The sequence below is a fragment of the Balaenoptera borealis genome (assembly GCF_965194805.1).
Source record: "Balaenoptera borealis genome assembly, chromosome: 20".
Classification (NCBI taxonomy): domain Eukaryota; kingdom Metazoa; phylum Chordata; class Mammalia; order Artiodactyla; family Balaenopteridae; genus Balaenoptera; species Balaenoptera borealis.
The window spans coordinates 18,376,145-18,403,839 of record NC_138879.1 but is presented as its reverse complement, the minus strand read 5'-3'; the positions used below and the strand labels follow the sequence as shown (position 1 = coordinate 18,403,839).

General features: G+C 48.5%; 2 protein-coding genes across 8 annotated transcripts in view; one reads left to right on the top strand and one right to left on the bottom strand.

Annotated features, from left to right (window-relative positions):
- Positions 1–7,473, top strand: part of FBXL20 (F-box and leucine rich repeat protein 20) — a 115,766-nt gene extending 108,293 nt beyond the window's left edge. For 2 of the 4 annotated variants that reach the window (XM_082373495.1, XM_082373494.1), the window contains exon 15: positions 582–1,561. In XM_082373495.1, the coding sequence (XP_082229621.1) occupies positions 582–689 (108 nt within the window). In that variant the 3' untranslated portion in view covers positions 690–1,561. Of the gene's footprint in view, positions 1–581; positions 1,562–3,088 lie in introns of those variants that run through there. The other 2 variants (XR_014238682.1, XM_082373496.1) reach the window with 2 other exon arrangements.
- Positions 7,474–7,479: 6 nt separating this feature from the next.
- On the bottom strand, positions 7,480–18,433 carry LOC309618940 (transcription factor CP2-like protein 1). Of its 4 annotated transcripts, XM_082373500.1 has the most exons (16): positions 17,786–18,429; positions 17,159–17,310; positions 16,949–17,022; positions 16,102–16,207; positions 15,887–15,993; positions 13,617–13,769; positions 13,268–13,378; positions 12,695–12,792; positions 12,424–12,478; positions 12,047–12,140; positions 11,564–11,654; positions 11,030–11,112; positions 10,424–10,569; positions 10,228–10,279; positions 9,463–9,613; positions 7,480–9,380 (listed from the first exon to the last, which is right to left on the bottom strand). In XM_082373500.1, exons 1-15 carry the CDS (start codon positions 17,866–17,868, stop codon positions 9,576–9,578), a joined length of 1,443 nt encoding a protein of 480 aa, XP_082229626.1. In that variant the 5' UTR covers positions 17,869–18,429; the 3' UTR covers positions 7,480–9,380; positions 9,463–9,575. The 4 variants fall into 4 exon arrangements, with proteins under 4 accessions (XP_082229626.1, XP_082229624.1, XP_082229623.1 ...); XM_082373498.1 differs by having other exon boundaries at positions 9,463–10,279; positions 17,786–18,433; XM_082373497.1 differs by having other exon boundaries at positions 7,480–9,608; positions 17,786–18,431.
- Positions 18,434–27,695: the final 9,262 nt, after the last annotated feature.

Genomic DNA, 27,695 nt, shown 5'->3' with positions numbered 1-27,695 from the left:
AGTCTCTTCCACCTCTGAATCCTCAAGAGTCACTTAGCACTTTGACACTCTAGTTTAGCTATTTATGTGCATGTCTAGACTATAAGTCCCCTGAAAGCAGGATCTCCATCTTGACCATCTTTGCAGCCCTTTTACATAACTAGCACAGTGCCTTGAACATAGTAGGAATTTAGAAACTATGTTGTAAAAATTAGAAGCATGTTGTTAAAAGAGGATAATGAGGTTTTTTTAAATATCAGAAGAAACATTGTCCATAATGGCTTGGAAAAAATTAAGTTTTTAAGCATATATAATTTCTTCCAGGTCTGGGAACACCTTTGGGACAGGTTAAGAGATTAGCATGAATTTTTCCCCCAGTTTTATTATTATGGAAGTAGTTACTAAAGTTATGTGAGCTGATTTGGTCTTTTAGAATAACGTGGGATGGTACAAAGTAGAACCCAGGTCTCTCAACATCCCCTCTGTGCTCAGCCTCTGCCCTGCCCTCATGTACACTCAGTCCCTCAGTGGTTTTTCTGAAAAGCAACGTTGCTCTTTCTGTTTAAGCCCTCTCTCTTAGTAATGTTTCTGTCTTGTTTCAGACCCATTTACCCAATATTAAAGTCCACGCCTACTTCGCACCTGTCACTCCACCCCCATCAGTAGGGGGCAGCAGACAGCGCTTCTGCAGATGCTGCATCATCCTATGACAATGGAGGTGGTCAACCTTGGTGAACTGAGTATTTAATGACACTTCTAGAGTTACCATGGATCTCCATTGGAAGCGACCCCAGTGTTCCGGGCAAAGGTTACAAAGTGAGGGCAGCGTCCAGATCCCCAGAGCCACACGTACATACGCATACCCACTCTCACCCCCACCCACTCTGTCTCTGTGACCAGGGGATTGGGTTCGTGCTGGCTTTATCATGTGGATTGGTAAAACTTAACCATTCCTGTTGGATGTGCCCAGAAGAAAATCATAAGCAAGGTAGACGGAAGGGGGCATTCCAGCAAACCCAGTGTTACCGCTACTGTGGTTTCTTTATTTTGTTAAGGGGTTTCTTTGGCAGTTTTGGAACAGCAGCTGCAGTCCTCCAGGGTCAAGGAAAGCATAGAAAAACAATACATGTTGTATCCAGGGACCAGAGAGAAAATTTCTTTGCATCCTATAAATGGTAGCCATCCATTGTAAGATGACTACAGAGCTTCTGTGCTTCCTTGTTCCCATGCCAACATGCTGAGCATGCTCACAAAGAAGGCTTGTCCATTCCTCCTCCTGTGTTTTAGTATTTGGCCCAGAGGTTTCCTAAATGGTTGCATTGAAATCGCTGTGGTCCAAAAGTGATGACGTATTCACTCAAATTGTCACTTTCTGTAGCACACTGTGTACCTGTCTTTCATTCTCTGTTGCTCCCTCCTGCACTCTTGCTCAGTCTGTCATCTGTGCATAGTCTGCTTACTCACACTCAGTTGTTACTCCTTTGCTGTTGTTATGTTTACAGTTTGCATTTTGGATGATTAGTTGGGGTTACCAAACATTTTTAAAAGAGACATTATCAATAAATATTTTTTAAATTCTAAATTTTACCGTTAGGGGACCCTGCCTGAATCTTTGCCAGTCTGAAGGGAAACTATAACAAAAGCAAGAAAAATTATGAGAAGAAATTGAGCTAAGACTATTTTGATGAAAACAAACTTTGCCTTTTAGTTTCTGTTATATCTTGTGATAAATGATAATATGCATGATACGCCCAGTATTCCCCCTGCACATTTTTCCTTCCATCTAACTTAATAAGGAGAGAGATATGCATTATTAGGAAAGGGTGGAATGGCAAATCCCAAAACTGAACCTGAAAGCTGCCGCCACCCAAGCTCAGATGTGTTGTGTATTCACCGAAATCTAGGTGTCATCAGTGGCATCTAAGATTTGTGTCTCTGAGGTTTGTTCTGCTTTAGCAGGAATGCTGCTAGAGGAGTTGTGCAGTTGAGCCGGGTAGTTTCTCTTTTTTCCCCCCATTTCAGCCTATCAGGGGTTCAAGAATGACCCTATCACAGCTGGTCAACTGTATGTCAGTGTTGATGGTATCATATCTAATGTTGGAGCCTCAAAGGACCAGAACCTGTCAGCCATATCTCTCTTGTGCTCCAGAGTTTCTGTGAATGAAATACTATAGTAGCCAGGTGAAGGCATTGGGGCAGCAGAAAGAGAACATTGAGAGGAAGTAGGGGGTTCAGTGTCTCTTCCCAGCCTGGTCACCAGAGCTGAGGGCAGGGAATTTAGTGCCCATGACTCAGAGTCAAAGAAGAAGCTCCCCCCACCAAAAAAAAAAGAAAAAAGAAAAATCATGGAGGATGAGGGAAATAAAATGAGTTTCTGAAGTACGAGAAGTAGACTTCTAAACATCAAGGTTAGAGACCTTGTGTGATTTTTAGTAAGGTGACTTTTTGTCTTTTAGGACATTAATGTGCAGTCCACTATAATCTTAGGTCATCTTCTGCATGATCCAGACTGTTATCAGGCTTGTTTTAATGCTGTGGGTGCTGGTTCTACCAGCCTATGTAAGAATAAAGTGTGATTTGTTTTTCCACAAGCAATCAGTTGAAAAGGTCCTAGGAATCTGTATTATCCACCATTATTTAGCACTTAATTTATTTTAAATCCCATTTTATTATTGTACCCTTTTAAGCTCAGATTATGTGTGTTTTTCATTTCCCTTCCCTTATCCTCTTTCCAAATTACCATATAAGGAATATACTTTTTAAAGTGAGACCCACTCTCCTGGCTATACCCCACATATACAGATACACACATGTGCACACACACTTCCAGATGTGGTTGATAATATTCAGATCCCTGGGTCCTCACTCAAACAAAACTAAAAAGAAGAATATTTAGGGGGCAGCTGCTCTAATGTACAAGTTTTTAAAAAAAAAAAAAAAAAAAAACAACAGTGTCTGAACAAAACCCTGATTTATTAGTGAGTGTGGATTCGAATTTCCCAATAGTTGAAGCTCTTGAGGTACTTCTTTATTTAAAAAACCCTATTCACCAGTACATGAAGGTCTTGGAAATGCTGTTTCTGTTCTCAAAGAGTGTACCCATGTGCAGGTCCATGTGGAGGCGAGCCCTGCCTGTCTGGGCCAAGAACAGAGTCAAGTGAGGGAATAAAGGCCCTGGAGTGTGCAGCACTGGCATGTATGTGGTCAGGCAGGAACCTTGTTCCTTTCTGAAGAAAACTTCTGGCCCATCAAGCTTGGAAGGACATGTATTTTTTATGCCAATCTAAAACCTCTGTCAGCTGATGAAATGTACCAGGACTTCGAGAACGCAGAACGTGGTAAGTTTTGGTCAGGTGGAAGGGCCCTGCCATCTGAACATAGTATTTCCTGTCTCATCTTCAGGGACACTGTTGAAAATCCAGTAAGGCTTTACAGATGTAGGAAAAACTCTTCCTTAGGAAAAACTTATTGGTCCATTTGTCTGACTCCAGAGCCACTCCACAATATGCCTTCAATAATAAAAAAAATACAGAGTGAACGGAGAGAAGAGATTTGGAATAAGTAAGAAGGTGCCCTCAAAGTTACTATACATCCGGATCATCTCTTTTCTAAGCAGCCTTTTCCCCTTACATTTTTTAGCATCATCAGTATCTTTTACATCTTCATTGGCCCCATCAAGGTGATGATTCCAGGTTTTTTTTTTTTTTTGCATTGACTTCTCCCATGTCCTTCCTATACCCATCCTTGCCCTCTATCTTGAAAGCTTCCATCTCACTCCCAACAATGCTGCTAATTTATTCTCGTGTCTTCAGTTTAGCTTCCTCTTTGGATCCTTGTCCTGATCTGGGCAAACTATCCTGGGCAGCCTTGAATTCAGTAACTGTCATGTAGCTTAGGCCATTTTTCACTGGGTGATCTTTGTTGTTTGCTTACTGAGTTTGAAATCAAACTGTTAGATATGAGGAATAAGAGAATCTGCCTTCATCCTTTTTCCAATATCTGGAATGTGAAAGCACATCATGCTTTATGTAAAAAAATGTTTTCTCCTCCTGTTCTGCTCTTTAGTGGATGTAAAAGTATTAAGTGGTTTTTATAAATTTCCACATCAAGTTGATTTAGCAGACATATAAGTCAGAAATTTTTCATATTCCTTATATCACATTTTAGAGGGCAACCTGGTAGATATTTTTATGATGCTTTATTTTGAGCTTTCCAAACTGTTTGAATGGTTCAGTATAGCTACAATGCTATATGGCAGTCAAGTTCTTTTATTTCTTCTAATTGCCTTGTAAAATGCATTGTTACTGGTCTGATAACCCACTAATGCCATGGGGGGGCTAAACAAAGTATGAGTTGGAACCTGTCTTGGTTTGAAGTTGTTAGGAAGTGTGAGAGGGTCCCTGGAAAGAAGAGGTGGTTTCCTGCCTGCCTGTGGGCAGCATATCCTTGGTGACTGTATTGTTTAGAAGGGAGGAACACTTGATCCTGGTGGACCCTTGTCCATTTAATGTTTATGGAAAGTCAGATTGCTTATGACAGTTGCCACTAGTGAGAGAGGAAGGGTTTAAAGAAAATTGGACTGTTCTGCTTTTTTCCTCCTTGTGTGCATGATTTAAGGCTAGATTTCTATCCTTGTTGTGCATCCTGGCTGACAGACTCTTTCAGTGGTATGCTCTGAGCTTCCGGAACATTTTATACAAAGATTGCCTTCTCTATCTGCCCACCAGTTCTAGGATTTTTAACCACCTCAAACCCAGGCGATGTGAATTAGTCAGGTGTTGTCTGAGAAGACATGTAGGATGTTTCATTGGAGGTCTTGAGGCAGAACCCTCCCGCTTACAATGATCTTGGACCAAAGAACGCTAAAGTGTCAGGAGGGTGAGGGGAATTAATAGTCTCAGCCTCTCCTCACCTTTATTTCTACCATAAATTTTAATTGTAAGATTGGAAGATACAGAAAGCTGTATACAACCATGTCGATAGGGTATAATTAACCCAGATAATTTGGGAATAAAATTTGGCTTGTATTTGCTATATCCAGATGCCCAGACTTAACATCTTGGTTCTCCAGCAAAGAACATGCTGCTCTAACCTTGCCCTCTCCCTTGGGACAAACTTTCTACCTACCAGAAACTACCATTTGAGGCAAGTGAGTCTTCTGGGTGAAGGGCTTCTGCAGCACAGCCCCCCCGTGCCCCCCCAAGGCAAGTCTACCTATTTTGCCCATTTTTATTCTTAAGAACATCAGTTCTGCATCTCTGAAGCCTTTGATCCTTTGGAAAGTCAGTAAGAACTTCTCAGCTGAGTCTGAGTGAATCTTTGGAGCCCAAGAGAGTTACCCTTAATTTTGAACAGAGAAAAATTGTTGGACAAACTCATGTGTGTGTTAAGAAAATTCCATAATGCACTTCCTCCGTCTCTGCCTTCTATGTTTGTTGAATAACCCCTTAGTAGAGGTTGTTTCACAGGTGTTGAGACTCAGTGCTTCCTCAGCCAGGGTAGTTCACTGCCCTTTTAGGAAAAAGAACCATGAACAACCAAAACTGTATCAATTGACCCTGTTTATTTTCTGTGTTTTTCAGTGTCTTGTTTTGAAGAATTGGGGTGGGGAAATGGTAGTTGACATTCAAAGTAGAGGAGAGAATCAGTTCTGGAAATGGGGTACTTTGCTTCAGGTACAAGCATCTGTCCTGAATATGTAGAAACAGCTGCCTCACATGTGAGTAGGTTTACTTTCCTCTCCATGTAATGAACTCCATGCCCTTCTTAGTGGCAAGGAGGGCTTCTACTTTCTACACACGTAACCAGTGTCATCCAGATGGGGATTGGCACCACTGAACACCACCAGTGCTTCCCGTTGGCTTCTGGGCATGATTTTCACCAGGGCAAGAGCAAGTAGGCAGTAAATGAGAATCCCCACCCCAGGGAGAGGTAAGAGAAGAGAGGTGTTCAGACACATACCTATTCTCTTCTGCCATATCCCCAAGAACCCAGAGAAATATTTGAAGTGATTTTTTCTTTTTTTTAATTAAAGTGGATGAAGAAAGATTGACCCCACTAAGTTTTAGCTTGTCCCTGTCTCTTATACTACTTGTTGTTATTCATTCAAATCTGTACTACACTGCTGCTCACATACATGTATGTGTTTCTTACCTTAGCCTAACCCTTCTCAACCCCTGAAGTCATTATTCTATTTTGTGTTTTCTTTTTTTATGGCACTAGCGAATGAGAACCTAAAGTCTTAGAAAATCCTAACTTGAAAAGGAGTCTCTAACTGGCATGGTTTGATTAATTACTTTACCTTTTCCCCCTAAAGACTTGAATGATTTTCTTCCCTAGTGCTATATAATAGATCTGTAATAAGTGAAACCTTTGCTGCTACTTTTCTGGGTTTACATCAGTTTTTTCCTTCCCTTAAAAATAATTTCTTATCTGTGCTTCTCTGATGACTGTTAATTTTTCTAATAAGTACAGGAAGAGGTGAACCTGAGATTTCTTCTCTTACTCCCCTCCTCACCCTACCCCCAAATTATACACTAACCTCTAACATATATAAGATCCATGAGATGGGGCTCATCATAAGATGCTTGTGGGGTTTTTTTCTCATCATGCTGCAGCTCTCAGAGCTGGCCCCTGAGGATCTGTGACTACCCAGTCCAAAAGGTTACTACAGGGAGAGAAAGGCTTTCTTAATTTTGCCTTTCTCCATTCCTGTTTTATGATCACCCTTCAGATGCCTCCCATTCTGGCTGCCTCCTTTTTCCTCCCAGGAGTTGCTTCCAAGTAACCTGCCTCGGTCATTTCCCAACTGCTCTCCTCACCTTTGCCCACCTTCCAGTGACCCTGAGAGCACAGACCTGAGAGCCGGGGCCTGTGCAGAGCTCAGAGAACTGTGAGGACGACCCCTGCCTTTCAGACTCTTCTTGGGGACAGAGATGGGTAAATGGTGCTGTGGGAGAAATTTTTATCTTCAAACCAGGCTGTTTCGCCCTTTGCACTGCCCCGCCTCCATCCCCACTCCCCTGAGGAAGGGGTAAAATGCAGAGGATGGTTGACTAGCAGGGTCTGATCCCCAACATTGCCGTCTGGCCTAAGCCTTGTCCAGCCATTCGGCCTGCTCTGGCGTGAGAGCTTCAGTGTGTGGGAGCTGCCGCTTGCTTGTTTCTCCACCAGGCCTGCCCCAACACTTAGTCGGTCCCTGGGGCCAACACAGTTCCCTACGTGGTGACTTAACACCAGCCTCCATTAGCTGTCCAAGTGACTGTGTTTCCACCCAATACCTTTGGCGCTTGAGGATGGGGGGAGGGAGGGAGGGTTATTTAAAATAAATAAAATCCAAGGTGGCAGTAGAGGATTCCTTTTGCTTTAAAAATCTTTGGACTAAAAAAATTTAAAAATTAAAAAAAATGTTTTTTTATATATGAATATATAAAGTAAATTGTTATGTAACTATTATTGTTTCCTGTATGTTCTAATTTTTGGTTTATGATGTAATTAAAGGAAATAAGCTGTGAAGACTTTTCATTTTACTGCGGAAGTAGCCTGACTTGGAGCTGTGATTCTTAACTTCCTTGAACCCTTGATCTGTAAAGGCTCCTGAGGCTGAATGAAGGGGCTTCTTTTTGGCATCTTTATTTTTTTTAATATCCTTTAGTTAGTACCCTTTATTTATTAATTGTTTAATAATCTTTATTTAGTACCTTTTCAGTAGCCTTTATTTAATACCCTGCATTCCACTTGCTTCTAAGAAAAACAAAAGACATAATATAAATCAGAGTTTCTAAAAAACTTTTGTCTTAATTAATTTGATAATAACAATTCAACGTGAGTCCCTTGTCTGTGCAAAGCATTGCCCTTACCTGGACTAGGAAGGGGTGAGGGAGTGGTGTAATGGTTAACCAAACTCACTCCACATGACCTTGGCCAGTTAACCCCTCTATCTCAGTTCTTTGTTGGTAAAGTGGGGATAACAGTACCTGCTTTAGTGTTGTGAAGATTAAAAGTGATAAGAGTGGCACATAGTAAACGCTCGCATGTTACCTGCTTTTATTCGCTTCATTTCAGTATATTTCAGTATCTAGTCTGTGCCAGAGGCTCCTAGGTTGAGAGATGCACGAAGGCTAATGCCTTTGGTCCCTATCCTTTTGGTGGAGACGAGCAGTGGAGCCAAATCAGCAACCTCGATTTAAATCTCAGGGTATCTGCCATGCCCTGAAACACCTTTGGGGAGCCCTGTGGAATCAAAGGGCTCACTCGAAATCCTCTCATCCTGCATGAGTTAAATGCCTAATCTGGATTGGTCATCTGGGGCCAGCGGGGTCCCACAGTCCCTTCCAGGGGTGCAAGCAGGTGCCTGCTTCCTTGTCCATATTGAGGCAGCCTTGGCTTTTGAGGGAGGCAAGTTAGAGGTCTTTGAACTTCAATAAGCAGACTTTCCCTTCCCCTGTCCTTTAATCCTGTTAATTCAGCCAGTGTAGAGCCTTCTTCCTTCCTACCTTCCCTAGCCAGAGGCCACCAGGTTTAGGACTCAACAAAGATGATCAGTAAATGATAAATGGGGTAAATGATTAATAATGGCATCTTGGCCTATCTCCCAGTCCGTGCAAATGGGTTTTCTCTTTTCAGTATGTTTGAAATTTTCCATAATAAAAATTTTGAGGGAAGGGGATGAAAAAAGAGGAGTGGAATAAAATATGGCCCAAAATCACTTATCTTTTTTAAAAGTACTTTAATATAAAGTTGGTTTTCTACACAGAAAAATACACAGAGAAAATCACTTTCAGGTAGATTACAGGCCTAAAAGTGAAAGACAAAATTAGTTTGAACTTTGAAAAACATTCATAGGAAATTATATTTACTTTAATATAGGGAAAGATTTGTTAAGACCTAAAAATTAAAAGATTAATTTTAATTCAACTACATTTCTTAAATAAAAAATAATAAAGCCCTATAGCCTCATTGTTCAAGAATAGCTATAGTAATTCCCAAGTCTCTAGAACTGAAGTTTTAAATAAGCACAGTGATTTAATAGTTGAATAATCTTTTGGAGGCTTTAGTGATTAGTTTTTGCCCAAACTAATTGGGAAAAGAATCCAGTCAGATTTATTTGTTTATATCTCTGTCCCAGACTCCATCCCTTGCCCTGGTCTGTAAGTTTAAGCAGGGGACATATCCCCAGGAGGACCATAACACCAAGAGAATTGGACAACACATTGAATACATATATCTTTACTTTTAAAGGGGATGAATAAAATTTTAAATTAACATGAATTAATGCACTCTGTTCAGCACCACTGCTTGGGGCAAAAGCTCCTTATCCATATTGCCAGGGTTTTTGCCTCACAGGCTTGGCCAGCTCAGCTCAGCAGGGAAGGCTGTGTCTCAGGGGTTCCAACAACTTGCTGTTGAGCAGAAAGAAATGTGAGCCTGGGGGCTGCTTGTCTCCTCCCCAGGGGTAGGACACATGACGATTTGGCTCTTCACCTGAAGCCTGGTGAAGCAGGTGAAGATTTTAACCAGGCTTCTGGTGAGCACAGGACCCCAGAGAACCAAGGCTGGCACCAGTCTCCTCCTCTTGCAGCAGGGCACCCCTGGGCCTAGGTCAGAACCAGGTAGTAGCCATCTGGATTCTGCACTGAAAGCAGTAAAAGAAAGAAAGGGCACCACCGGGATGAGATGGGCCCCAACCACCACTAACTACTGTGCTGCTCCTAAACCTCCAAGCAGCCTGCAGTGCCTCTGCCGCACCCAAGTGTTCTTCCAGCCCCACCCTGGATCCAGCTCTTCAGGAAGCCTCCCTGGGTACTGGAGCACAGAGGAGGGATAGAGGGCAGGCATCTGAATAACCAGGACCACAAGCCAGCTGATCAGAAGTGCTCTGCTCCAGGTGGTGTCCAGCAAGCACCTGCCCTTCTGACTTGTATGACTTGGGGTGGGGGCGGGAAGATGGGTAGGGGCCTTTCCTTCCCTTCTGATAAACTCCCTGAAACTAGGGCATGTCTCCCTCATGAGAATGCATTTATTCAGTTACTTCTTCCTGAGCAATAAATGGCTGTCTCCTAGCTGTATGACCCTGTCCCTTTGACACAAAGCTGGTGTAGAGCAGATGTTTACCCCTTGATTGGGACACAGCACCCGCAACAACACACCTTCAAGGAACCTTTTAATCTCACTTAGGAGGCAGTATAAACAATCTTACCCTTTCTAGGGCCTGCGAGAGACACACGCCTCTCCCTCTAAAAGCCCTACCTTTCTTCACCACAGCCACAAAGTACGACTCATCCTCAAGATTCTGAACCACCTGCAAGGGAGAGGGGTCACTAAGACGATTCTGTTCTTAGAACCAAATGGAATAAGCTAGGGCAGGGAGGGGGAGACTGGGCCTGATGTGGGAAGAATGATCCAGGCCTTCGTGGGACCTTGCAGGGAACCGCTGCCGATGTACCTGGTCACTGAGGAGAATGAGGATACCCCCAGGGCCCTGGTGGAAGAGCCGGTGGATCTGATTGGCTGGGAGGGCCAGCAGTTCAGCCAGTTTCCCCATGAGCTCTACAGCACTGAGTTCATCCAGAGAGATCTCTTGATAAAAGCCTGGGGGTGTGGGCAGCACAGGGGCAGGAGTCAGTGGGGGCTGCGGCCCAGAGGGAGCCCCAGATATCAGGAGAAAGGAGAAGACAAGGCGACAGGCTCATTGGGAGGGCCCGGGTCAGGGGAGAAGGAGTAGAGAAGGAAAAAAAATGACAAATCCACTTCACTTTCACCTCCTATTCCTCACCTTTGGGGAGGCCTAGGCTGAGAGGAACCCCCAGTTTAAAGAAGAGATGGGACACCGTATGATAGAGGGACAGGATCAGATGGAGTCAGAGCGTAGAGCATGGAGGAATAAACCCAGGGAGTCATCCTGGAAGGAGAAGACTAGTCATGGAAGATGAGAATGCCAAGGGCACCCTGGGTCCCAGGAATGGTGGAGCGTCACCCTTTCCCCAGGCCAGAAGAGGTTTCATGCAACCACACCTGAGTTTCTTGTCTTCTGAAGAGGCCAGAACCTCACCTGAGTCAGGGTTCTTAGGAACCTCGTTCTCTTGCCTGGAGGCCTCCTGAGCGACATATAAGGTCAGCCGGTGACGGATGGGCCTGGGCCAGGAAAATAGTCTACATTCATACCTGAACTAACAGGTTCCAGTTTTAGCCCCCATCCCTGGGAGAAACCCTGCGTCCTCCCAGGTCTCTAGGGATAGGGGTCACCAAACTTTTCTTAGGTATTTAGTGAATGCTGGACCCTAGGGGAGAGAAGATGAGAAAAATCCATCTCTGTCCCCAGAAATTGAGTGATGAAGATGGGATGGCCACAGAAAGAAGTCACAGGAGCCTAACTTTTAAGCCCAATTCTGCTAGCCTTGCTTGCTCTGTGACCTCAGGCAGGTCTCTGTCCTTTGGGCCTGAGTTTCTTCCTTTGTAAAAAGAAGTGGGGCTAAGTGGTCTTTCAGGTGCCTTTGGCTTGAACAGTCTATGAAACATGAGTGTCAGCTGAGTTGGTAAGTGCCACTACAGTGGGAAGGGGGCCCTGGTTGGCAGTGCCCAGTACCTGGCTCTTAGAGTATTGAAAAGGCGGATCCCGTCGGCAGCTCCACAGATCTGGATAAGGTCCTGGCGGGTAAGCTTCAGCAGATCAGTGCCTGCAAAGTCAGACAGGACTAGATTAGGGGAAGAGAGCCCGGGGATCAAGGGTGGCAAGGGATACAATCCAACGTTAGTCTACAAATAGCCCTGGTATGCCCAGACATGGGAGCCAGACTTGGATTCAAATCCCACCTCTGCCACTTGCTAGCTGTGTGTCCTTGGGTAAGTTATTTAACCTCTCTGAGCCCTGTCCTCAGGGATAGTGTATACATTGTATGGGATAATACACGAGAAGAGAGCCTAGCAGCATAGTGTGCTTGCCAACTGTTAGTTCTACATAGAAGTTAGTTGAAGGGCACACAGCAAGCCAGGACAGAGACAGGCTTCCTGCCCGAGTGTCTGCCCTCAGTCCCCTACAGGTCAGGTCCCTACCAGACCCCAGCCTCACCAGTGAAATTGGCCAGTGACCGACAGTAGTTGGAGAACCGGTGCCGATGCAACCACTGCTGTGTCTCTAGGATGGAGGCTCCAGGGTTCAGATCCTGAGGTATAAAGAGAGCGGTCCAGATAACACCGTGGACCCACGGACTGAGAACAAGGTGGAGGGGAAACATGGCCCTTGCCCTTGGAGGTCCCAAGTCTGAGAGGGGAGGCTCATCCTGCCTTAGGGAAGTGCCCAGCGTCATCCGCGAACCATTTGGCTCTCTGTGGCCATACCACATCTGCCCACCAGGGGGCAGGGCCACCCTATTCTGGAGAGTGAGATGAACCTGCTGAGAAGGCTTTGCAATAGGGGGTGTGGGAGTGTGGAAAGGGCAGACTCACTTGAGCTGGGCTGCCCCCCAAGGTGTCCAAGGCGAATGGGGGTGAGGAGCAGAGCCTGTGGGGAGCAGGGAGTCAGGCTCAGGGAAGCAGGGCGGCCAGTCTCCTGCCCCCCTCATCCTTCCCCAGGCCTGTCCCGGTGTCACCCACGTGTTCCCCAGAGGCTGCCTCAGCTGCACCCTCAGGCCTGCCCCTCCCCCGCTGCCTAGGCTGAGGGGCTCTTCTCTTCATTCTCACCCCCAAGGGCTGACAGAAGGTGCTCGTCCTGCCTCACCTCTCCGGGGACAGGAGCTTGCAGGAGTTGGGGGAGGTCAGAGCAAGAGGGCTCAGAGGCGGGTGGGGTCCCGAACTGGGCTCTGGCCACGGTGAACACTGCAGGTAGACAAACAGCGAGGTTAGCCTGGACATTTGGGTGGGGGGGTGGCGGGGGGCAGTGGTGGCTGTTGGCCTGCCTTGGGCCAAACTTGGCCCCTGGCCCAGGAGTCCCTGACAAGTAGATCAAGTTCCCACACAAAGAAGAGAGTAAACTAGCCTGCAGCTCTGTTTGGGGGATTTGGGGACGGCTTCCTGGAGGAGCTACAGCAGGAAGGGAGATGCTCCAGGCAGAGGCAGCGGAAGTGAGGGGCGGCCAGGGCAGGGCAAGGAGAGACAGCCTGCAAGGCGTCAGCTCCCCGGAGTCTTGAACAACAGGCAGTGCGCTTTGTCCTCGCGGGAAACAGGTGGAATCACTGGGAGGCTGTGATGATCCTGGAGCAGTCGCAGCCCCTGAGGCCTCAGTTTCCCAGCGTGTACAACGAGGGTCTTTTCTCCGGACCTCCCCTCCCGCCCCCGCACCCAGCACACACACCTCCATGAAGACTGTGCTCTCACAGGCGGTCTGATACTTGTCTCTCTCATGCACGGGCTGTTTCTCAATCTTCTCCCGGTCAGTTTTCAGTTTCCGGTCAGCTCCTTTGGGCTACAGGGGGGTGACAAGGAAACCTCACAGGCCTTCTTTACCTGCCCACTTCTCATTACAGGAGGGGCTCTGAGAAAGAGACCAAGCCCCATCCCTCTGTGCACGGAGAATGAAACAGTCCCAAAGAGGGGAACCGCAGGCTGAGGGTCCGCCGCAAAGCAGAGCCAGATCCACACAGCCAGCAAGGCGGGGTGACAGCCCTGAAAGGGAGGGGACAGGGCCCCCGTGCTGCATGTACCTTAAACACCTTGATGAGGCAGCCAGCTGAATGCAGGTGCTCTGGCGAAAGCTCCTTGTCACTGGGCTTGAAAGTGTCGATCTGAAGGCGGAAGGGAACGCCTTTCTCTCCACCTTTTTTCCTAGGAGTGAACTCAGTGCTGATGCAGTGAACCTGAGGTGGAAAAGAAGGGTGACTCCAGGTCCCACCCACATTCAAGGGATCTCACCTGAAACCTGTTACCTGTCTGTCACCTGTCAGCCATTAGTCACAGCAACTTCCCACCCCCAACCAGTGTCTATTCTTAAAGCATAACTTTTTTTTTTAAGAGGAACAATTTTTTCCAGCTTTACTGAGATGTATTTGACATATAAATTGTGTATGTTTAAGGTTTGCAGTGTGTTGATATGATACATTTATATATTGGAAAATGATTACCACCCACCATAGCATTAGCTGCTAACACCTCCACCACAGAAACACCCCATCACATAATTAACCTTTTTTTGGTGGTGAGATCATTTAAGATCTACTTTCTTCTTAAAATATAACTTTATTAGGTCTTTTCCCTTGTTCAAAATCCCTCAGCAGCTCCCCAAGGTTATGAGATGAGAAGCAAAGTCCCTGACCCTGGCTGGCATTCAAGCATCAAGCTTTTCTGTTCAGCTGCTCTCTCTCCCCCATCAATGAACCCACTGACCTACCACCCAGCCTAATCATCACCTCAGTACACCTGCACAGCTTTTCCTCTACCGGGAAAGCTCTCCCTGCTCACATCTGAACCAGTACATCCCATTCCAGAGTAGGGTTGCCAGTTAAGATACAGGATGCCCAGTTAAATCTGAATTTCTGATAAGAAACAAATAATTTTTTAGTATCAGTATGTCCCAAGTATTGCATGGGACATACTGATCCAAAAAAAAAAAAAAAAAATTCTTCATCTAAAATTCAAATTTAACTGAGTGTCCTGTATTTTTTTTGCTAAATCAAGCAGTCTACTCCAGGAAGCCTTCCTGACCTGCACACCCACTGTAGCCCTCCCAAAATCTTGTGGAGAACAGCTGAAGGTAGGGAAGCTGAGGCTCACAGAGATTATGTGACCTGGGCAAGGTCCACGCCAGGAAGTGGTGGAACTGAAATTGTGCCACATCCACCTGACTCCTAGTCCGGATGCTTAGACTATAGTGGACACTCAGAAAAGGGACTTACAGGTGAGTTTTGACAATATTGTTTGATTATAAAAGGAAATCTTTCAGCATAGAAAATATGGAGAACACTGAAAAAGTATAAAGAAGAATACAAGCATTTCCCATCACCCCACCTCTCAGAGATAGTACTGTTAACATTCAAGTATTGTTTCTTCCTATCTTTTCTCTGGGCAAGGGAAAAAAACCCCACAACTTTTGTACACACACACACTTTTATTTTTACAAAGTAGAAATCAAACTTTAAATACAAGTCTGTATTCTGCCTTTACTTATGGGAAAGCAGTTTCTCTTGTCATGAAATACTTCTCAGAGACATCATTTTAATGGCTACACAATTTCCATTATAAACCTGTACTAAACACTTATTTCAAAGTCAATCCTCTTCTGATGGACATTTTGATTATTTAAAATCTCTTAATATAAAAAACGACACTGGCATGAATAGCTGGTAAATATATCTCTGTGTACTTATTGAACACTGCGATAGGATACATTTCTTGAAGCGGAACTACTGGGTAAATGAGTGTGAACATTAAATTTAATAAAATTTGCCCACGTGCCACATACCTACAGAATGGGTGCACCAATTTGCATTCTCAGGATATGAGGGTGTCTGTTTCTCCAAACCTTACCAATAACAGTTTTTAAAAAGTCTTTGCCAGTTATATATATATATATATATATATATATATATATATATATACACACACACATATATATATAATTTTTATTAGCATTATTAGCATTTTATATAACACATTATATGTCATATGTGGCAACTATTTTTCCCATTTGATGTCTCCTTTTAATTTTGCCTGTGTATTGCAGACCGTTACTTTTTATGAAGCTAAATTCTGTCCTATGTTTTGTAATTTCTTCCTTTGCCTTAATGTTTAACAAGTCCTTGCCTTTGGTGAGATTTGATCAACATTTATCCATCTTTTTTTCCTCAAGGTGTTTCTGGAAGTGGTTCATTCTTATCACGCCCCCCACCACCACCCATACTCACCTTCCTTTCCCACCTAGGCTGCTGCCACCCACATCTGACCTCCAGCCTCCTCCCTGTCCCAGCTTCAGACTCACCTGCAGAAAGAGGGAGGTCCGCTTGGTCGGGTCCCAATAAAACTCCACCGTGTTGAGTTGTGAGGGTAGCACTTGGGGTTCTATCACCCCCACGGACAGTGGCACATCTGCAGGCACAGGGTTGCAGGCAGGGAGTCGGGCTCAGCCCTCCCCATCCGCAAGGGCCTCTAAGACAGAAAGCAGCCCTAAAGGGTCCCTGGTCCCTCCCCATTCACCTATGTCCAGGATGCGGTCCCCAGGCCGGCTCCACCTCCACCCATCCAGCTGCTGCTGCTCTGTGTACTGCAGGCGCCGGTCGTGGAAAACCACACGCACCACACTCTGCGGGCACAGGAGGGCGCCTGGGCATTTGGGAACCAGTTCCCACACCTGGGGCAGGCCAACCTTTCCAGCCTCTCCCCCACCTTGCTTCCCACCCTCCAGGGGCAGAAGGACTTAGAATCACTAGATCCGTGTCCAGATGCCACCTGCCACTCACCAGCAGTGAAACTGAGGAAGTAACCTAGAGCCTCAGTTTCCTCATCTGTAAAATGGAGGAGTTAATCCCTTCCCACTCGTAGTCACTCTACCCGTTTCTTTTCTCCGCTGCATTTATCAGTTTGCGATTTGTAAATCAATTTGTAATTGCATATATTAATAATTTGTGTAATTACATGTTTGTCTCACTCAGCAGAATGCAAGCCCCCTGAGGAAGGAAACTGCATCTGTCTCTTTACACCTGAATCTCTAGCTCATCAAACAGTTTCTGGCAAAGAATGGGAGCTAAATACTTTTTTTTTTTTGAGAAAGAAGGAATCATGTGTGTGAATAATGCTATGTAAATGTATTTCTAAATCCTGGTTCTGCTACCTACTGGCTCTGTGTCCTTGAGAGAATACTTAACCTCACTGTGCCTGTTTCCTCAACAATTCCTGCCCACCACTGAGCTGTTGTGAAGGTCAAATTGAAAGGTGGACTTGAGAGGGTTCTACTTGACAATGACATCACAGTGATGACATTGGCTTCCTGCCCAGAGGGATAGTCATAGCCAGCTTTTGCCAGTTCTGGAAGGGGTGCGCCTACCTTCAGCAGCCGGGGCCCCTGGGTGGCATCGCCCAGTCTGGGGTTGCAGAGCATCCTCACCTCATAGGACTGGCCTGGGAGAGATTAAGGGGATGTGTGAGCCCCACTCTGAGGGGCAGAGATGCTGCCTGCCACCCCCAGCCTGCCCTGGGCCCCGCCTCCAGAGCTTGCTGCCTCACTAGCCCCTCTCCTTCCCCAGGCCCAGCTCACCCTGGTTCAGGTAGGTGAGGGTCTCCTCCTGCTGCTTCACAGCTGGCGAGGTAGCTGCACAGAGCACGTACTGGAAGGCGGGGCAGGGCGGTTCCGCACGGGGGATGTTGGGCAGCTCTTCCTGCTTCAGGTAGGGCAAGGGCAAGGCCTCCCTGCCAGGGAGAGGAGGGCACTGCTGGCTTTCTGCCCTGTCCACGCCATCCTCTAAGAGGTTTTGACTCTTTCTGCCAGGTTCTCCCTTCAGGGAGCCCACAGTTTGCTGTAGCAGGGGGCCTAAGGGGCCCCTATTCAGCTCCTCTGGCCTCCAGCAGACCTCCCTTAAGGTACAAATCCCAGATACTACCAAACATTTGCAAACATCTGCTATCAGTTACTTGTTTGCACCCTCAGGGCTTGCCTGACACCCAGTGAATGCCCACCACAAGTGTCCTGAGTGGGTGGGTGGGTGGTCAGGATGTTTTGAGATGTCCTGGGACCCACTGAACTCCAGGTACATTTGACCACTTCCCCACCCCCAAAGGAAGGCAAGAGCAGGAGGCCCACAACCTTTGGCTTGAAACAGATGGTCCATCTCAACTCCGAGCAGGGCCTTCCTCGGGGACTGTGGGAAGGGGGTGTGGCCCTTACCTGAGCAAGCTGCTTGGTGGCCCGGGGTACAGTTCCCCGGGGCTGGGCCACAGGTGCTCCGGCTGGCTGTGCCAAAACAGCATCTTGGAAAAAGAGCAGGACCAGCTGTGTCACAGAAAACTCAGCAATGGGTTGGGCTGGACCCACTGGGCCATCCACCCGGGGCCTCGGGCTTTATATACAAGAGCATAGCCCCAAAAGGGTGGGGCAAGGCCTCAGCCTCTTATTGGCTGAGCAACCGGGGCTCTAGGAAACTCAGGACCTATTAGGCAGCCCAGCCTGGGGGAAATCAAGAAATGGCATCCCTAGGGCTCCCCACCAATCATTAACTCAAAGGGGAAATGGTGGTGCAGCAAAACAAGTAACCGGGACGGACATCCACTGCCGCACCATTCCCCCAGAGGCCCAGAACAACGAGGGGCACCCTCAGGCTAAAAGATGGGCCCCAGATCCATAAGCCATGTAGAGACCTGGAGACCCACGGGCCCAGACCCCTCACAGGACCCCGTGGGGGGGGGGGGGGTTGGAGCCTGACCACTCCAGGGGATGGAAAGAGCGACAAACAACATCACATGGACCGACAAAGGGCCTTTGCTCCCCCTGGCCTCCTTCCTTGTCTTTACCCACCCCCCATACACACAGGTGCAGTGATGGCCTGACACCTGTCCTGTCGCTGGGGGCTACCTGGCTAGGGGACTGGAGTTTACAGAACATAGTCCAGCTTGCTGTGGAAACAACTCGGGGGTGGTGCTGGGAGACAGAGCGTGCCTGTGAGGAGGAGGGGTGGGCCCGGGAGAGCCCCCCTCCCAGGGAGGTAGAAGGAGAGGAGCTGCAGCTGGGCTGGTTTCTCTGCCCCTCCTCTGCCCTGGGGCTTGCGGTGCACTGTGTTTATGGACAAATACAGTCTGCCTGGGGCACGGCCGCCTTCCCCAGGCTCAGCCCCTGTTGTCACTGTACACAGTCAGCTCAGGGGGCCCCCTGCCCCCACCCTCCACTACTGTGTTGGGTGTAAATAGATAAGGGCCTTGCAGAGAGCACAGATGGGGCTCTAAAGATGTGGCTTGACCTCATGTGAACCTAACTATCTAGGCGTTGTGATTCTGGGGGCCCTTCCTTGAGGGGAGAGGGAAAACCAAAGAGTATGCCCACACACACAATGGGCAGGGTACCTCCAGGTACCTTGGCCCTTGGTCTTCTCTCATGAAGCCAGACAAAAGAAGAAAAAGGGGATGGGAACCTTCCTGACAATGGGGGCCAAAGAAACCTGAGTCCCCAAGATCCGCAGTAAGACCCCCAAGACTTCAAGACTCACCCGTTGCCCAAAGCTGGATCCAAGGTCAGGAGGCCCCCCATGGGACCCTGCAAGGTTGGACAGAGCAAGATCCCAGGAAGGCCAGGGGAAGGGGAGTAGAAGGGGTCCAGAGGGAGGGCTTGGCCCTGGCCTAGGGGGAGCAGGGCGTAGGGGTGGCAGTGGGGCAGAGGGGATGAGCAGGTGGAGGGAGAGGCTTGTTATGCTTCCTGTGGAGGATGGAGGTGGAAAAGGTGGAGGCTGGCGCGGGCCCCCTTCGAAGACACCAGTGGAGGGGACTCCAGCTGCATAACCCAGTCCCACCCCCTCCACCACCCCCCAACATGTCCTCTACCTCCAAAGCTGTCTGTACCCTCCCCCTGCCCCCTCTGAGCGCCCCCTCTCCCCTACTCATTTTTTTTTAAAAAATATTTATTTATTTATTTGGCTGCACCGGGTCTTAGTTGTGGCGTGCGGGATCTTCGTTGCTGGCAGGCAGGATCTTTAGTTGCGGCATGCGAACTCTTACTTGCGGCACGTGGGGTCTAGTTCCCTGACCAGGGATCGAACCCGGGCCTGCTGCACTGGGATCACGGAATCTTAGCCACTGGGCCACCAGGGAAGTCCCACCTCTCCCTTACTCTTGCTGCTACTCCCTCCTTCCGCCCATCTCAGAGTCTCTGGGCTTCTGTCCCCAAAGAGATGTTGCTGGGCCTGTTTCTGGTTTTCCTTGGCTCTGTCTCTCCAAGGAAAGAAGCCAGCCTTGAGGCAGACAGAACCTGGTCACTCAGAGCCCCCACCCCACCCATTCACCGTACCTCCTGGGCCAGCACAGCACAGGGTATAAACAGCCCATCCTCAGGCCCAGAGAGGCCTCAGGAAATTTCTGGTCCAGGCTCGCCACTCTCAGAGGAGTCTCAGGCTCTGGGTGGTCTGAGGCCCCCATGAGGCAGGGACACATTTCTGAACCTACTTTCCTCATGGGTAAAATAGGAGCAAGGCCTCTCTCCCACTCAGTGTGGCAGTGAGGACCCAAGGAACTTCTGTGGAGTTGCATCTTATCCCAGTGTTTAACCCTCAGGAGCTTCCCTTGCGGTAGCGAGGGACACCACTAAGGACCCCAGTCTCCTTGGCGGTGTCCCTCGCTGGTTCTGGGGGTATAGACATGACTGTCCCAGAAACTTCCCCCAACACAGATGAATTTCATACCCCAAATGCTCTATCATTTTCTAGGCCATGGCATAACACGATCCTAATAATACCCTTGGGGTTCCCTAAGCCAAGGAAGTAACTTTTTTTCTGTCAAAATTGCTGAGAAATAAGTCAGTGTCCTTCTCCTCTAACCAAAATGTATTGTTTCGTTTTGTCTCCTATCCCAGGCAACATTCCGACCTGGCGAGTTGGAGAGTGAAGCCAACCACTCCCTCAGAGAAACTGAGGCTGAGGGGAGTGTTCCTCATTCATTCATTCATTCAACAAAATGTTATGAGTGCCTACCGTGTACCAGGCTCTCTCTCCCTCCCTCCCTCACACTAGTGTGTGCGACCTGGGGCAGGGTACCTGGGTGGGTGGAATCCTACCCTATCCAGGGCTCAGGCACCGCTGTTACCCCTACATTAGTGGTCAAAAGGTCTGGGCACTGAGTTCCAGGGAAATGATTTTTATTTTTTTATCTTTTTAAAATTGGCATATAATTGCTTTACAATGTTATGTTAGTTTCTGCTGTACAATGAAGTGAATCAGCTACTATATGTATACGTATATCCCCTCCCTCCTGGATCTCCCTCCCACCCCACCCCCGGCCCTTCCCACCCATCTAGGTCATCACAGAGCTCCGAGCTGGGCTCCCTGTGCTATAGAGCAGGTTCCCACTAGCTATCTATTTTACACATGGTAGTGTATACATGTCAATCCTAATCTCCCAATTCGTCCCACCCTCCCCTTCCCTAAAAGGAATGGATGAGAGCACGATTTTTCAGACACACATGCACACACGCAGGAAGCTGGCAATACCATATGGCAATCCCTGTGTGCTCTGTGTGTCTGTGTACACGAATGCCCCCACCCTAGGAGGGTGGTCCTTTTTTCCAGCAAACTGTCTCTGAGGTTTCTGGGTGTGCAGCTCCACAGGGCACCACGCTAAACAGCGCCCCCCTAGAGTCCGAGGATGCACAGGCCTGGCTCTAAGTCTCCAATCTTTTATTCCTGAGAGTCCCTCTCACCACCAGTAAGTCTCACCTTGGAAAGGTTCTCTGTTCACGCTTCAAACTTACTGCCTCCTTCTTAAAACCCTTCCTGCAACCCAGCCAGTTGGCATTTATGTTCCCCATGTCCCTCCTCTGCCCTTCACCAAATTCCTTCACAGCAGTCGTCTGATGTGCAGTTTATTCTTTTTTTTTTTTTTAATTATTTATTTATTTATTTTTGGCTGTGTTGGGTCTTCGTTTCTGTGCGAGGGCTTTCTCTAGTTGCGGCAAGCGGGGGCCACTCTTCATCGCGGTGCGCGGGCCTCTCACTATTGCGGCCTCTCTTGTTGCGGAGCACAGGCTCCAAATGCGCAGGCTCAGTAGTTGTGGCTCACGGGCCTAGCTGCTCCGCGGCATGTGGGATCTTCCCAGACCAGGGCTCGAACCCGTGTCCCCTGCATTGGCAGGCAGACTCTGAACAACTGCGCCACCAGGGAAGCCCTAATGTGCAGTTTATTCTTAAGGTACTTTGTCTAATGTTTGTTTTCCCATCAGAGTGGAAGCCCCTAGAGGGTAGGGACTAAGAGGTAAACATACCTCTAGACAGACCCTGAGTGCAAGCGCAACTAGGTGGATTTAGGCAAGTAACAACATTTCTGAGCTTTGTGCTGCAACTATTAAAAGGGGATGGTGGGAACCTCTATCCCACAGGGCTGGATAATAATGAATGAGATAACAATTGAGCCGTCAGTAAATGTAGGTGTCTTTTTCTCTACATATCTCCAGTGCCTAGTACATCATACAGGTTTATTTATTTAACACTTAAAAGTGTAGGTTTATTTATATAACACATAAATGTAGAGGGTCTGCTTATTTAGCAAAGTGTTCTTCAGTGCTCAGTATGACTCCAGAGTGCTTTTCAGTCTATCTTCTAAGACAGATGCTATTTTTTTTCTATTATTCTATTATCACCGCCCCCCTCATTATACAGATGGTGAAACTGAGGCTCCGAGAGGTTAAGTAACTATCTCAAGGTCACACAGCTAAGAGAAGACACAGCCAGGGTTTGAACCCAGGCCACCGGGTTACAGTTCTTGCTCCTAATGACTGTACTATGACCACTCTGCCGGACAAATGTGTGTGGAATTCTGAAATTAACCAGGCAACAGTCCAACCTGGGGAGCTGGAGAATGAGGTCTACCACCCCTCCCCCAAAGAAAGAGGGGCTGATGGGGGGCAGTGTTCATCGTTCATGCATTCATTTATTTAACAGCTCGCAAAGAAGTATCAGACCCCGGAACCTGGATGGCAGGGACCCCTGGCCTTTCTGAGCTTCGACCTCTTCAACTGCAAAATGGGGAAAAATACTTTCTGTTCCAGTCCTGGGCTGTGAGCCCTGAGGATGAGTAAATATGAATAACAGTGGCTGGACTGCTGTGGTTTTGATAGATGGGGGTGGGGGGGTATTAATAATGGCAGGAGGAGCAGGAATGGCTATGACTTGACAATTCCCTTGGGATGATCAGCAGTAGAGGCTGCAGGAGGGAATTCCCTGGTGGTCCAGTGGTTAGGACTCTGCGCTTTTACTGCCGAGGTCCCGGGTTCAATCCCTGGTCGGGGAAATAAGATCCCACAAGCCGCGTGGCAAAAAAAAAAAAGGCATTGCAGGCAAGGGAAGCAGCTTTTCAGGGGTGTGAGATCCTCCAGGTCCCACTGCACGTTACAACCACCCCTTGAAGTAAGGAGGTCCCCAATTACAGTCTATGCAATTTGTCCAATGTTATTAGCTAGTGAGGGTGGGCTGGAACCTGAGTCACCTCACTGCCATGCACCCAGACCAAGACACAGGACTCCTTCCAGGCCATCCCTGCAATGAAGTCTTTGGCCAGAAGACCCTGAGCCCACTACTCTGGCTCTGTTTCCATGTGGCTGCCCTTGGGAGCCAGAGGGATCTTCCTAAGACACAGGAATGACCATACCATAATCACTCTCAGCGCTATTCTCAAGCTGGGCTATGGAAACACCTGGGTAACCACGCCCATCTTCCAGGGCATCTGTGGCACACCATAGTTAGTGCTTAAAATCATTTTTTGGTAGGAAAACCAACACAGATATTCTTGGACTCAAACACAAGGCTTGCACAAACATTTAATATAGAGACATGTTTTTAAATTCCTTTCAAGTTCTGAGTGAACCACTTTGCCTACCTGCCCCCCGCCCCCCATGCCTCCATGGTACCCCTGGATTGTTCACCTGGGTTCCAATGAGCGAGTTTGAGAAGCCCGTTTGTGCAGGAAAACGCATCTTCCTGGTCCAGCATCCAAGGCCATTTGTCCACCTTTTTCTGCCTTTCCCTGTCACCACTCCCTCTCTCCCTTGCTTACCAGCAACTTCCAGAACAGTCTGTTCTGTTTCACACCTCTGTGCCTTTGCCCAGGTTGTTGCATCTGCCTAGAATACTCTGGCCCCTCTGCCTTCTAGTCCTCTTGACGGCCTCTGTCAACTCAGCTCAAGGCGAATCTCTGTCCCCGCTGCTTCCTACCCCCAAGTCTGCTCGGAGGGATCCTCTGGGCAGGAGGGCACTCTCTGGGTCAGGATTTACCGGAGGGCCTCAAATGCAGGAAACTGGCACCCCGGGTGCCCAGAGCCTCTCTAGGCACTTAGTAGGACCACATGGTTTAGATGTCTCAAATGTGGACCCTCGAAGGCCCCACCTACCCACTCCTCCCTGGAAGACATCCAACGTTGTTTTCTGTGTAGTCTGCAGGGGGCAGTGTGGGCCCAGGCTGGCCCCAGGATCCCCAGCTGCTGTTTCCACTGGGTCTAGACTCTCCCAGCCAGAAAACCTCTCCCCAGGAGGAGTTAACAAGCTGAATCCCAAAGGAGGAGTTACAGGCAGGCTCCATCCTCCTTGCCTCAACATCTCTTTGGCATCGTCACCCTCACGCTTCTCCCACTCAGTAAGCCAGTCACCCTCACCCCTAACACCCAGATCCAGTTGCTTCCAGACTTCATCCTCCCTCTTTTCCACCAGCTCACAGCAGCACCCTGCAGCCCAGTCTGTGCCCAGGGCCCCTCTGCAGCCAAAGATCCTCCTTTAAGAGTTTGGGGGCCCTCAGTGCTCATATCTCTAAAATTCTAACCCCTAACAGCCCCATCCCATCCACTGGGCTCCACCTCCTTGCTCACCCCAAAGTGATGACATTGCTGTTACCTTGGTAACAGATGATTTGTGGGTGGGTATGGGGAGTGGACCAGGGAAAGAAAGGGGTGGCTTCAGGACACTATCAGAAGCATGGGAGATGGTGGTGGGCAAACTGGCATAGGGCCTGGGGAGGGGCAGCCAGGGGCTGTGACCCCCACCACAGGCTGCTGTCAGCCCTATGTCCCCAGCCTCAAGGGGAAAAGAAACAGAATAGAAGGGGACATCTTTGTGGAAAGAGAGGTTTTCTTACTGAGAGAAAGGGAAACATCCCCCAAACCATTATCCCCCTCCCATGGAAACAGGTCTCCTGGACAGCCTCGACTTGGCGGGGGAGGGAGAGGGGTGCACACACTGGAGCCCATGTTGTTCCCCTCCAGGGAGCCTGGGGCACAGAGAGAGGGAACAGCTCACCCAGGGCGTGTTAGGGACAGCGCCACAGGCAGTGGGAAGGCGGCTCTATGCCAGTGTCCCAAGCTCCAAGGGTTGTTGGCAGCAGGGGGTGGAGGGGCCCTTCTCCAGCCTCTGGGGACCTGGCTGTCGCAGATGCCACAGCCGGGAAGTATGTCAGACACTTGCATAAGAGCCTTCTATATTTCTGCAAAATCATAATTACCGATGCCTGCCATGGGCCTTAGCTCATTAGAACGGTATCTGCCTCGGAGGCCCTGGGGTGGGCTGGCAGAGGGACGTAGGGGAGACTGGGCAAGGCCAGACCTCGCATTGTGTTCTCGGCATCCCCAACCCCACTGAGGCTGGGTCCTCTTCCTCTCCCCAGCTGGGAGATGAGAACCCAGACTTGGCCTCAACCATGATGAGCCCCCCTACCCTAGGAGCCCCGATTCTAAAGCTGGAAGGAGAGGCCAGCCACTCATGTGCTCAGCTTGGGCTGTCCTTGGTAACCCATGGGCGCAGAGGCCACAGCAGGGAAGGGCTTGAACTGAAGGTGTTTGTGGGAGAAAATAGGTCAGTCCGTATGGCAGAGGCGATCCCTCACATTAGAGAATCTAAACACCTTAGTGGAGGGGCCCTGGGTCATTTAGGCCAGTGGTTCTTAATCTTTCGGGGATCTAAGATTCTCTGAGGAGCAGATGATAGCTCTGGACTCTCCCTCAGAAAATGCTTATCCTCCAAAATTTTATACAGCTTCAAGCGGTTCACAAACTCCCTGCAACTTACCTACAAGCCCAAGGTTAAGAATCCTTAAAAAAATTTTTTTAAAATATTTATTTATTTATATACTTATTTTGGCTGCGCCGGGTCTTAGTTGCGGAACGAGGGATCTTCGCTGCAGCACGCAGGCTCTTAGTTGCTGCATGCATGCGGGATCTAGTTCCCCAACCGGGGATCGAACCCGGGCCCCCTGCATTGGGAGTGCAGAGTCTTACCCACTGGACCACCAGGGAAGTCCTAAGAATCCTTAATATTTTAAAAAAATAAAATAATAATAATAACTATTTATCATGCACTTACTCTGTCCAGCTCTTTACATATGTTAACTCATTTAATCCTCAAAAGAACACTAAGAGATATACAATTATTGCCCCCATTTAATCCAACTCCATTTCAAACTAATCTAGTCCAGTTCTGCCAATCAGAAGAGAAGGAAACCAAAGACCCTCCAGAGATGGATAGCTCTCTGCCCAAGGTCACAGAGCAGGAAAAAAGGGTAGACCAGGATGAAGACCAGGTGCTCTTAATGTGCTGGACATTGTGCCATATGCAGATTTGAAGCCATCTGTCCATGCCTCCACCTATCCCTCTGTCCCCAGGCTCCCGAGAGCCCAGAGCCCATGCTCATTCACTCAGCTCTCCCAGTAAGAGGCCCCCTGGTAGTTCTATTATGACTTCTGGTCTGAGAGCCCTTCTGAGAGTACGGCTGCCACTCCTCCTCCTGGACCACCTTGCCGCTTGCTCTGACAACCCCTCCTTTCTGCCCTCCAAATCTAAGATGGACAGTGTTCCTCCTCAAGAAGCTAGCCCAGTTGCTCCTGCCCCATCTCCGAGCCACTGCAGTGGGAATTGTTGGCACTGAGACAGTGACTCAGACTTAGATCATTAAAGACTGCTCTGCAACAGGAAGGCCACAGGCCAGAAAGGACATCCAGAGGTCATGGGATCCAGCCCCCTACCTCCTCCACAGTTGCCCCACCTCAGATTTCTAACGCCCAGACCAGATGGGCCCCAGGGCCCACCGACTTCCCTGCCTTTCCCCACTGATTCCCCTGGGAGTTCTTTCCCACGTCTAGTCAGAGTCTCCTGGGTCAGTTCTCCCATGAAATAACAGGCTCCAAACAGCCGAGGAAAGTGAGGGAAGGAAGCTGTTTCTTCTCTCTGCCTCAGAAAAAGACCTAGGAAGAGACAAATCTCCCAGAAGAAAGGAGAGAAAGAAGAAAATGAACTTTCTGTGCCTGTCTTCTCTGGGCTAAGTGGTGTACTACACTGTCTCATTCATTCTCCCGGGAGTGAGGTAGGCACAATCTCCATTCTGCTGATGAAGAAATCAAGGCTTTAAAAGTTACCTACCCAAGGTCAAGTGAATTAGTGACTACACAGGTACTGGACTTGAAGGAACCCAGAGCCTCTTCTCTTTGGAGGGGAACAGGGGTACCTCCCCCCAGGAGGCCTCACAAACACAGACGAAGCCCCTGTTTGCTCCAGCCCAGGACAGGTAGAGATAGAGGGCTGATGACCCCATCTCAGGGTGTTCCAAGCATTTCTAAGTCTGAGTTGCCTAGGGAGGGGTCGTTGGGCTGACCTGTGCTGGGCAGGAGGGAGGAGGGTGGCCCTCAGAGGGGAGCAGTTGGTAATGAATGGGCCTTTGGGGAAACTGGTCTGAGGGCTGAGGCCAGGTTCTATTCAAACTCCTTTCAGGAAAGCTAGCACTCAGTGTGTGGATCTGGAGGGGGAGGGGACTAAGCCCCCACTACCACAAACCCTCCCATCCGCCCTTGTCCTAATTCTGCCAGTGGCAAATAAATCTCTATTCCTGGACGCAGTAACCTGAGCAGTGCTCCACCGGTGAGCTCATCCTCAGAAGGAGATAGATGGCATGAATGGCTATGTGCATGGGGGGGGGGGTGGCGGGGGAGGGAACACTAGGTTCAGCCCCTCCTCCAGGGCTGGCATAAAGGCAGGACCCTCTTGAGTGCCACCCACCCCTCATCTCATCACCCACAGCAGTTGAGGAGGAAGGAGACTTAGACCCAGAAGTCTCTCCACCCACACCCAGGG

Bases quoted from the DNA above. Each gene is read 5' to 3' on its own strand.
- LOC309618940 (XM_082373497.1), bottom strand. From the start codon at position 17,868: ATGCTGTTTTGGCACAGCCAGCCGGAGCACCTGTGGCCCAGCCCCGGG. The intron at 17,311-17,785 runs GTAAGGGCCACA...TCTCCCTGGCAG, and splicing joins CCACCAAGCAGCTTGCTCAG to GGAGGCCTTGCCCTTGCCCT. The intron at 10,280-10,423 runs GTACATCGGCAG...TCTCCCTTGCAG, and splicing joins TCATTCTCCTCAGTGACCAG to GTGGTTCAGAATCTTGAGGA.